The 11,758-nt window shown below is 38.1% G+C and overlaps 1 protein-coding gene across 1 annotated transcript; it reads left to right on the top strand.

The window, feature by feature from the left end:
• The first annotated feature begins 742 nt into the window (after nt 1–742).
• Nucleotides 743–7,655, top strand: LOC127763204 (pathogenesis-related homeodomain protein-like). Its single transcript, XM_052287843.1, has 11 exons — nt 743–1,021; nt 1,609–2,053; nt 2,782–2,956; nt 3,034–3,151; nt 3,722–3,837; nt 3,967–4,305; nt 4,454–4,648; nt 5,713–5,802; nt 6,095–6,145; nt 6,496–6,726; nt 6,840–7,655. Exons 2-11 carry the CDS (start codon nt 1,644–1,646, stop codon nt 7,158–7,160), a joined length of 2,046 nt encoding a protein of 681 aa, XP_052143803.1. The 5' UTR covers nt 743–1,021; nt 1,609–1,643; the 3' UTR covers nt 7,161–7,655.
• Nucleotides 7,656–11,758: the final 4,103 nt, after the last annotated feature.

Here is an 11,758-nt window from a genome sequence, read left to right on the forward strand (position 1 = left end):
GTAAAATAGACGCTGCAGGGAAAAAAAATTAAAATAGTCACTTTGTAAATTATTTTTGGAATAATTGAATAAATTTAAATTATATATTGGCATTTTTGAACACCAAATATCCATTTAGCTCATTAACAACGGTATTCAGGTATAGTCAACATAAACACGGTTGGCAAAATAAAATAAAATAGTAAAGTGGGTCTAATTGATTTCTTGCGGTGAAACCTACTCATCCGGATTAGTTCAAAACTTAGCATTTTGCTCGCATTTACGACTAATTATTCTTTCGGCGATAAACAACATATCTGTGAACAACGAGGTACCCGTGGTGACTTCATCAATCTCAAAATATATCGGCCTAGTCTTCGTAGAGGTGAGTGTACACATCTTACGATCCCCCTACATATATTTCTGAATAATAATGAAAGAAATGGTCCCTTCATAAACGATATACTCCCTCTGTCTCTAAATATAAGGTATTTTGGTTGGATGTGATATATTTTAGTACAACGAATCTGGATATGAAGCTGTCCATCCATTATACTTAGGGATAGAGGGAGTACTGTTTTGGAAAGTAAAATCAAATTATAAATAAATACCCTTCAGAAATATAGAGAGGGAGAGACGAGAGAGAGTGAAAAAAAAAAAAGAAGAGCGGCGTCCGCGTTTCCTGGCCTCGGTCGGGCTTTCCCACTGCAGCAGCGAAGCAAGTCAGTCCTCCTCCCTAGTAGTCGACCACTGTGTAAATGCAGCCGCAACACAAGGGAATTCCAAGGTTTCCCCCAACTCAACTCCCCTCCCCTTCGCTTCCCTTCCCTTCTCTCCTCTCCTCTCCTCTCCACTTCTCCCCCCCAAATTCGCCGCCGCCTCCTCTCCCCCTCTCCTCCTACCCTTCCCCGCGGCGGCGGCGAGAGGCGGCGCGGTGCGTCCCCTCCCCTCCCCCGCACTCTGCTGGTGCTGGTGCTGGGCTGCCGTTGGGGGAGGCGGGAGATCCGCCCGGGCCCGGGGTTCCGTTTCCTCCTCCTGCTCGGTAAGCGGCAAACCCTAGCTTCGGTCGGTTGCTTGGATGGGGGTGGATCGTGTGTTCGTTTGTTTGTTTTAACTCCGCTGTGGCTTGGGTAGTGGGAGACCGAAGATTGCTGCGTCTTCCTCTCGATTCGGTTGGTTTAGTGAGGGATTCATTTGCTGTTTAGTGTGCTAGTTAGTGGTTGAATCCTTCGTGTAGGATTTAGCATCCAAGGTTGGGGTGCGCAGTTCATTTCCGCGACATTTTTGGGAGAGGGGGTTTCAACTGAGCCCCAATGCTCCGCGCTAGGTCTGTGCTCGGTGAGATCTTCGGGTGTGTAATGTGTGTGCTGGAATTTGCTGCTCTGGTTAGAGATCTAGAATTTCTCATTATTTGTTCTATGCTTTTCGGTATTTGCCCTGCTGGTTAGGGCAGGCAGCCAATAGATGTACTACTACTTTGTTTAGATTACAAGCATCTGTCTTTTTTTACATGCAGCGGCTAGTACATTTTCTTGTCTGCTACGTACTATGTAATGCTGCTTACTGTACTTGTTATCATCATGTCCATTCAGCTCTCAGATTAATACTGTAATGTGTTCTTTATGGTAGGTCTCAACCTGTTGTAATACTATCCATCACCAGCAATGAATACCCCGGAAAAGAAACCACTGTGCTATACTTCTAGAAGAGCACTGCAACAGAGGACAGAATCCTCTTCGGAATTGATCTCTGTATCAAAAAGAGCAACCCGCCAGAATACTCCACGCAAGCCGGATTCTCCTCCCAAACGAACAACAAGAAGTAGCGCTAACCTGGCGAAATGTATAGAGAACAAACACCATAGCAGTCCTCTGAAGCGGCGGCAGGGTTCAGATGCGGCTACCGGAAAGTCTGCAACAGGGCCAACAAGGAGGAAGCATAAACAGAAAAGGAAAAATGATGAGAGTGATGAGGTCAGTCGCATGGAAAAAAGAGCAAGATATTTACTTATCAAAATAAAACAGGAGCAGAATTTGCTAGATGCATACTCTGGAGATGGTTGGAATGGGCACAGGTATGCACTGCTTCTCTCTTACTGTTGTAAGCTTCTGAGTTTTGACTATAGAAATATTCAAATCCAACTAATCTTACATGCCAAAAGGGGAAAAAGAAACCTGAAATTATTTAATTCATGCTTGCATGATTGTAGTTTTTGACGGAAAACTCAAAAGCAAACCAGATTAAACCTTCTCAGTAACAAAGTTCCATTTTGTTTAGGGCAATAATGAGCAAGGGCTTAGAATGAGGTTTAGAACTACTCATGAAGAGAAAATCATTCACATTTACTGTATGCAAACCAGATGAGAACTTATGTTTTAACCACCAATAACATCTTAATAATAGGAGGATCAGAATCCATCCCTAGCTCATTGGCTGTGACCAACTCCTCATGGGTCAGAAATAATACTGGTATATGTATCTGTTGGAAGTAATCATTTTGACTTGCGTAGTTGAAGTAGTGTCTTGGGATAGAAGTGCTTTACTGTGGAGGACCTCTCAATCATGATATACACATCTAGTTTGCCTTCTAATTGTTAATTTGTTACTGTCAGTTGTCAATTAGCTATCAAAGAACTGTTCTATAACGGTCTATACTGATGCTCTCAGTAAGCTTCACTTGTGTTGTTTTATATCTAATTCTCTCTCTCTCTCTATATATATATATATCCTGATGTTGCATAGAATGAAGTAACAGTATGCTATTTATACTATACTTACTAAAGGGTGTGCCTTTCCTAACAGTCGAGAGAAAATAAAGCCAGAGAAGGAGCTACAGCGTGCTAAGAAACAGATCATGAAATACAAAATCGCTATCCGTGACGTCATTCACCAACTTGATTTGTGTAGTTCCAGTGGGAGCAAGGATGACTCTGTGATTCCACCAGATGGGTGTCACGAGTCTGTCAATCCTGAACATGTATGTATGTCATCAAGTGAATATCAAACTCCCTACTTCCATAGGATTATATATTGATACAATGTTCTCTTTTCTAGACAATATGTTCAAGGTGCAAATCCCACGAGTCATTTCCTGACAATAACATTATATTCTGTGAGGGGGGCTGCAAACTGGCGTGTCATCAGAAATGTTTGGAGCCTCCTTTTGATAAAAGTGGGTAATCATTTCTCTTAACTTCTTTCAAAATATGAGGTTCCACCTTTTTGGTAAATGAATGTAGTTTTGTTTAGTGTCAATTTTTTAATATATATTTCTACTTTATGTAGTGACCAGTGCAGTGTACGAACTCAACCATAATCTGAACTTTCCAATTTCCTCAAAAATAAACTGAACTTAGCACTCTACTATGTTATGTTGTGGTCCAACACTTCAAAATAAATGTGGGACATCTCTAGTGTGTAGAGTCTAGACTCTGCTGTCACTCCATGCATAACTTGTCTTCTACTTTTTAGCATGTGATGATTCTTTAGCATGAATAAACATTTATATGCCTTTTTAAAGAAATGAAAGTATGGCATGAGTTCCTATAAAATAATGAATGTTTTTAAGTTATTGCTTCAGAATAATGTAATGTGGTGTGCTGTACCAAACATCATGGTGTACCTTCTATTCTGATGATTATGCATCCATGTCACCTGCTGCAGTTGCTCCACCTGATATGTTGCTGCAATGGCTACTTTACAGTTTGTGATGTATCTAACTTTGTTTTGTGGTATCTCTCAGTTCTTCCAACTACCCGCCATGGGCGGCTTTGCAAACACTGTTCTTCCAAGATGAAAATTTTAGACGCCATTAATGCCCATCTGGGGACAAGTTTTACAGTGAAGTGTCCCTCCAGTGTAAGTGTTTTTGTTCTTTACGTTCAAGTTTTGATCACCTTTTAGTTCTTTACGTTCATGTTTTGATCACCTTTTACTCAAGTGGTTTAATTGTGTTGAATAAGCCTTGATTCTGCTTGCTTTCTATAGGATATTTTCAAGGAAGCAGCTGAACATTTCAACTCTGATGATGGACTGGGCCAAGATTGGCTATCTGAGTATTCAGGTGATGAGGACTATGACCCTGAAGAAAATGAGGCCAGCAGCAGTGGTGAAGAGAATAAATCTGCTGATTCCAATTGTTCAGGGAGTCCACTTTATTCTCCAAATGATGATATTCCAGACTTCATATCAGCAGATTTCAATGATGCTGAAGGATTCTGTCGTGAAAGTTCAAATCTAGGAATCGATTTTGGTGAAGATGGTTTGGCTGAGATTCTTACCCACCAAAGGCCAAGAAGAGATGTTGACTATACACAACTTAATGAGGTGTGCTTTATCAACAGGAAATTGTATTCTATGAATAGCGGAGTTTAAATAGATGTGTCTGTTATTAACTGTGAATACTGTATTAGTAAGTTCCTTTTCATCACTAAGATGGATCAACGCTATTATGACCACTTCTCTCCATTCACAGCAAATGTTTGGAGAGCCTATTGGCAATGACGAACAGAGTGAAGATGAAGATTGGGGTCTTAACAAGAGAAAGAAAAGAAGAACTGGTTCAACTGGTGTTGGGACTAATTCCGTAGAGGGTCGATCAGATGTCAAATCCAATAAGAAAGCCCAACCTCGGAGAAAACTTTTCAGGATTCCTCCTGCGGCAGTTGAGGTAACTTGGGATGTTTATTATCTCAAAAACGATTTTGCTATACGTCTCACGACAGATTTTTTGCCTCAAATCACCCGAATTTGCTTCCGTCGGATCTCTTGGGCATGGTTTAATTTGACGGTCGTGATTTATCCCCCTACCACCGCGGCACCACCTAGCAGTATCTTTACCGGGCACACAATGAACAATACAAATAAACTGATGAGTACGGGCAAAAATATGAACACCATGGTTTAATTTACAGTGTATTTGTATTAAAATTACAGTGCACTTACATGCCATATCTACTGTTTTTACAAATGTAATTTTAGTTATAAAGCACTGTAATTTTAGTTATAAATGCAACATTTAACACTTCAGATACCTGGACGGTTTCTCAAGCAGTGCATTTGTACTAAAACGACAAATATTCTAGTTACCAAAATTTACAGTGCATTTGTACTAAAATTACGGTGCACTTACATGCCATATTTATTGTTTTTACAAATGTAATTTTAGTTATAAAGCAATGTAATTTTTGTTACAAATGTAACATTTAACACTTCAGATACCTGGACGGTTTCTCAAACAGTGCATTTGTACTAAAACGACAAATATTCTAGTTACCAAAATTTACAGTGCATTTGTACTAAAATTACAGTGCACTTACATGCCATATCTACTATTTTTACAAATGTAATTTTAGTTATAAAGCACTGTAATTTTAGTTATAAATGCAACATTTGTGTTAATCTCTACTAAATACTACTCTACTAACCAATACAATCACAAGCTATACCTGGACGGTTTCTCTATATTTTTTTTAATGGTTGGATGCAAATATAAGGAGAGAAAAAATCTGGGTGATTTTTTCTCAAAAATCACACGACAGATGCCTAGACAGTCCCTCTCAAAAAACATATTATCAGCATTACATCTTAATTCTATGATCTCGTATTTGCTGTAACACAAAACAGAAAGTCAATTGATGGTGAAATTCACTGATCTACTGTGCCTGTAGCTGTGACCGTGTGTTTTTTTCAGGACACTTGCTTAATGCCTCGTATTATTCTCTGTTAAATTAGGTGCTCCGTAAAGCTTTTGCTGAAAATGAGCTTCCTGCCCGGAGTGTCAAAGAAAATCTCTCAACAGAGCTGGGTATTTCTTTTGAAAAGGTTTGTTGTGTTGTGTTGAATAATTTGTTTCTTACATATGTTAATTCACCTGGATATTTTGTTTTGCTAGTCAATTTTTGGCAGCACTCACCAGATCATACTCCGAAGTTCAATTTTCAAAATACAGCAAACAATGTGTATGACTTTTAAGTTCAGATGTATATTTTGTAGTTGATCACCTTTTCCTTCTAATGTGATGGGTTCATCTTTGAAGTATAGAAGTATTACCAAGTTTGTCTTTGCCGAATCAATGAACTCATTGACCAATGACAAATGTCTGATCTCTTTGCAGATTGATAAGTGGTTCAAAAATACACGGTGTGCTGCTCTCAGGGATAGGAAGGCATGCATTTCTTATCTCACATTTATTCATATAATCTGAATATTTTTTTTCTTGCATCCGCATGCCCCCAAATGTTCCCTCTGGGTTTATCTATACATTCCATGTGCCCATGCAAACATTTGAATATGTTGCCTGTAAAAAATTGAAGTCCTAAAAATGTATTAGTAGATTCATTATGTATGATAGTTACTCTGAGTTTGATGCATGATATTCATCGACTGAAATTTTGTCTTTCATGCATTACATTCCTTCACTATGGCAACTTTACAATCTGTCATTTTTAAGTTCCTGGCAACATCTCACATAGTGCCCAGGGTTTTCGTAAGTTAACCGTTGGCATTGTCTTTCAGGGTGAAAGTCGTTATTCTGGTCCCAGCAAAAGGTCAAGAACAAGCATAGAAAAGGCTGAAACTTCAGCTAAAGTGGATCAAATGGACAACTCATGCTTTCTTCCCTTATCTGAAATAATCAACGTGCCCACACGTCTGCAAAAAGGTCTTGATAAGAAGCCAAAATCAACTAACAGCCCTCCAAGACCTCAGGACAATGAAACTTGCTTGTCGCCAACTGATAAAACCAAGGTATAAACAGCAAGCGCTGATAAGGGCTTCCACCTGAAATAGTTTACTCCTTTTGAATCCACCCAGTTAATTGTGTGGTCTTAACTTGTCTGCTTAACTTGTCTTGTTTGCAGGAGGGTACACCGCCTACAATCAAGCCTTCCATCGCAGATTCTAGTCAACTGATGAATAACAACATCGGCACTGAGGAGACTGCTGTTTCTTGGGTGGACACTTGGGCCTCTGACGCTCTGCATTTCTTGGACGTGAGCGATGATGAACATTTCTTCGATGTGATCGAGAAGGTGTGCGGTCTCGAGAATCGGCTGCAGCGGTTGAAGGAGAACATGCTATCATCGTCATCGTCAACTGACAACAATGTGGCTGCTGAGAGTGGCTTGCAAAACGAAGTTGTGCTTGTACCAGCTGCTGAGCTCAAGGATAAAGCATCTTAACCTTGCATCTGGGTCCCAATGCTTTGCTTCAGTTGGCCATTTGCTCATAGGATTTTATACATCAGAAAATAGTACAGGAGGGGCTGGAGTGTAGCTTGCCCCGTTTATCTTTGAACTTATATACCGGTGAACTGGTACCATTCTATATAGGGAGGGACAGATAATTCGGATTAGGTTCGTGAGGATTTGCAAAGAGTTAGTTTAACTGTAATCTTTCAGCTGGAACTTTGTTCAGCGAGTAATAGGTCATGGACAATTACCAAATGCATGCGTAATTCTCGCTCTGTGTCCACAAATGTAGCGAATATTTTTATTTGTGCATGCATGATATACTAAACTACTCTAATTGACCTCTACCTAATTAGATAGCATTCGTTAAGGGTATAGAGGAACCAATACACACTTAAGTTTGAATGTGAATATGCCTTGTATTTGTGGACAGAGGGAGTATCATTCATTCCATAGTACTAAACACCACCGTGATTTTGACTTTTTTTTCCCCTTTTACTGCTACCGATTTCTCCAATAATTTTACATAACACGGGTAACAATGTTTTCGCTTCAATTTACATGCACCTGGAACTGAAACCCATAAGGGCATACAATCATTTCTTAGAATAGTTCATTTAAAGGGTAAAGTAATTGCCATACATTCACAGAAATGGCCTTTCAAGTCACATGTATTCTGGAAAACAAAACAGATATTTGTACAGCGAAAAGATCCTAATCCTTTTCAGGTGAGTGATTAGCAGCAATCTGGTTAGCAAGCATACAAGCACAGAGAGAGATTAAATTTTAAATAATTTTAGAGTTAATTTTATTTTTTTTATCATAGTTTACTTTTTAATTAGCTAAAAAATACTTAAATTTTTTTAATCGCTAATAAGTGTTACAGATTATAGTCAACTATAAGCAAAACGATGGACTCGTACTGCTAATTGGATAAGCAGCAATCCCCTGCAATCTGGTAATGATAAGAGTGATCTGCTGGCCGGTCACACCTGCACGGTTCATCCTCCCTCTACTTTTTAGCGGCCATGATCCGTGTGCCTCTTGTGCACATACATTTAGCACTCATACATTGCATTATCCATAGCAAATGGTAGATGGATTAGCAGGCCAAGTGTCTCAATTTCTCACCATCCATCCATCTGATGAGAGAGAGAGAGAGAAAGATAGTCAGACAAATCTAGAGAGAGAATAGTACAGAGTGACAGAATTGGGAGAGGAGATAAGATGGGCAGCTCATGGGTTTTAGCTGATGGTGACAGTACTTTGCCCTTTTCCTGCTAGCCCAGGGGGATATGTGCATATTTCACTTTGGTTTGGACCCTTGTGAAAACGTTTCACACTGATTGATGTAATTTGCTGTACGTTTTTGTTCGTTTGGTGTTTTGAGTTCGACAGCAACACTTTGTGCATCAGTTGGTACTACAGTTCCATGCAAATGCCGGCCAAACTTACCACCTCTTATGTCTGGACTCCCTTTAAAATGTACTATGAAGTTCCTATAAAATCTCCAGTATGTCCCAAACAGTTATTATCGAGGGTTTTTAATCTGAATGAGTATATATATTACTACCTCCGTCCTAAATATAATAATAGGCAAAATTAGATGTTATCCTAATACAATGAATTTAGATTGATTTCATGTCCAGATTCATTGTCTGGAAAGAATCTAATCATACGAAGATTGTTATATTAGTGTTGACTACAACCATCTCACGTTGATCACAAATTACTTCTAAATAATTACTTTATGATGAATGATAGTCGTTGTACCTTTATATTTATGGCACCACGTACCTTTATAATTTAAGCTTGAATAGTAACAGTGCAAATTATTTGAGAATACAGGAAGTATATTGCCCACAGGTTTGGGCTGCACTTTGTCGATGAGCTCAACCTTTCATCAGTGTAAATTATTTGAGAGTACAGTATAGCTACAGTGTATTGTACGGGCTGCAGGACAAAATAAACAGTTTGCAATTCCCCAAACCCAGATGATGTGTACAGAATACAGATCCAAGAACACATATATACGTATTTGTATATAGTAGTACCTATATACACATATATCCTAACACTTTGAACTGCAGTCTAGAGCTGAACTGCAGATGTACCGTATGAACGGATCTAACTGCATGGCTGCAGCAGGTGCAGGGAAAGAAAGAGGAAACACTGTATTGGTGTTTTGGTGAGAAATGGATACGTGTCCAGCACTGCCATGTCCTGTGAATTTTGGACCTGAGGCCTTAGATAAAAAAAATTTAGCCAAAAACGTCCCATCAAATGTTTGAACATATACATAGGATATTAAATGTGAAAAAAAATCAATTACACAGTTTGCATGTAAATTGCGAGACAAATCTTTTGAGCCTAATTACGCTATGATTTGACAATGTGATGCTACAGTAAACATTTACTAATGACGAATTAATTTGGCTTAATAAATTCGTCTCGCAGTTTATAAGAGAAATTTGTAATTTGTTTTGTTATTAGTCTACGATTAATACTTCAAATGTGTGTCCCTGTGCTTCAAAAACTTTACACCCAAAAAAAACTAAATACACCTTGACAAAATCAACAGCAAGGCCGAGTTTAGATCCAAAGTTTTTCTTCAAACTTCCAACTTTTCCATCACATTAAAACTTTCCTACACACACAAACTTTCAACTTTTCCATCGCATCGTTCCAATTTCAACCAAACTTCCAATTTTGGCGTGAACTAAGGCAGTGTTTAGTTCCCCCAAATTCCCAGCTTTCTATCACATCATATCACATCGAAAACTTTCCTACACACATAAACTACCAACTTTTTCTCTAAACTACCAACTTTCTTTCAACTTCCTAACTTTTTCACCATCTAAACACAGCCTAAACACACCTCAAGTCCGTGTATTCAGTCTTGTTCAGAGGTTAAATTTTCAGAACCGGCCTAGGGCCGTGTTTAGTTGTTTCGGAATTTTTTTTTACGTGTACGGACACATATTTGAAGTATTAAACGTAGACTAATAACAAAACAAATTAAAAATTCCGCCTGTAACACTAAGTCAGATCACATATTCTGTAACACAATTTTGTAACACATATATACATGCGTTACAAAAACGTTCTATAGCAACATAGAAGTATGTGTTGCTCGGAGAGTTGTAACACATATGCGTTGTGTTACCATAGAATTACATACTGTAACATATGCACCAGTGTTACTAGACCTATAGTAACCAAGTTTGAACAAAACAATTAACTTGCAAGAGAATTGCTCTGCTGACCCTGTGCACGCGCACACTAGGATAACGGCACAAGATTGCCTTATGTGTAAATAATTTTACTTATCCTCAAAGCAAAATTTCATGAAATATATCTCTACTATTATAAAAATTGTACATGTTTTTGCTAATATTTTGGTACGTCATCCTTGTTTGAGTCGAATTTTAAGTTCGTTCGCTTTTGGAAATACAGAATCGTGTTTGAGTCGGATTTTAAGTTTATTTGCTTTTAGAAATACAAAATAAGACGTATAAGAAATCTTTTTAAAAAAAACTTGCATGCTAACTTCAGATGAATGTCAGACTCCTAATTATAGCTCATGATTTTTTTTAAAAAATATCCAAGCGAATTTCCACAGTGAATTTCACTAAAAAAATATCCAAGCAAATTTCCACAATGAATTTCACTCTAACCAAACCGTATCACAGTAATAAGATTAAAATAACATTCGCCCGTTGCAACGCACGAGCATTGCGACGCACGAGCATCTTTTCTATAATCACTAAGAAGTATTTTACGCATCGAACCGCTCTACTATTTGCATTTTGCTGGATCATGTACTTAAAAATGATTTTTTTTTCTTCCACCACGTATACTAGTCACATGTCCATACCGCTAACAAGTATTTTACACATTGAACTGCTCTACTATTTGCATTTTACTGCATCATGTACTTAAAAATGTTTTTTTTTCTTCCACCATGTATACTAGTGAAATGTCTGAATATTGCTACACAACATTGGACCTACCAAAGATCATTATTTTCTTCCACAGATCGAAACAGTAAAACATTACAGAATGAGATATACATATAAGCCGGTATAATCAGATTGGACCAAATGCTTCACGTGAATTTCACCTATTCAGCAAACAAACGACCAAATGCCTTCAATGTACACATTACTGATTCATCATATTGAAAAGATCCCAGATTCAAGATGAATAAAATCAACAATAATGCATTATTATATACAATATTCTGGATGATACAGACTCACGGTCTCACGGATACTTAGTATTTACAGTATCACCAGATAATATGTAAGGAAAATGGATAGTCACAAATAGTTTTGCTATGTGATCAATGACATGAATGCCTAAATGTTTGAAACAGTAATTTAAAGAAGCAATTGTGTTATAACCAAGCTGAGGTTCAACACATGAAAAGTTACCACAATTCTTTAACCTCAGTGCTCTGTACCATCAACTATTATGCTGGCACTTTTGCTTGCCTAGATAAGATGCACCCTAAGACAATAGTATAGACCTGCAGTTATATGCGAATACCATCCACATGCTTCGGTACTTCTCACTGTAAGAACTAA

The sequence above is a fragment of the Oryza glaberrima genome, chromosome 2 (genome assembly GCF_000147395.1).
Source record: "Oryza glaberrima chromosome 2, OglaRS2, whole genome shotgun sequence".
Classification (NCBI taxonomy): domain Eukaryota; kingdom Viridiplantae; phylum Streptophyta; class Magnoliopsida; order Poales; family Poaceae; genus Oryza; species Oryza glaberrima.

What these genes read in the sequence shown, in the direction of transcription:
- LOC127763204 (XM_052287843.1), top strand. Translation starts at nt 1,644, where the DNA reads ATGAATACCCCGGAAAAGAAACCACTGTGCTATACTTCTAGAAGAGCA. An exon ending in ACTATACACAACTTAATGAG is followed by an intron (nt 4,306 to 4,453) that starts GTGTGCTTTATC and finishes CTCCATTCACAG; the next exon opens with CAAATGTTTGGAGAGCCTAT. An exon ending in CTGCTCTCAGGGATAGGAAG is followed by an intron (nt 6,146 to 6,495) that starts GCATGCATTTCT and finishes ATTGTCTTTCAG; the next exon opens with GGTGAAAGTCGTTATTCTGG.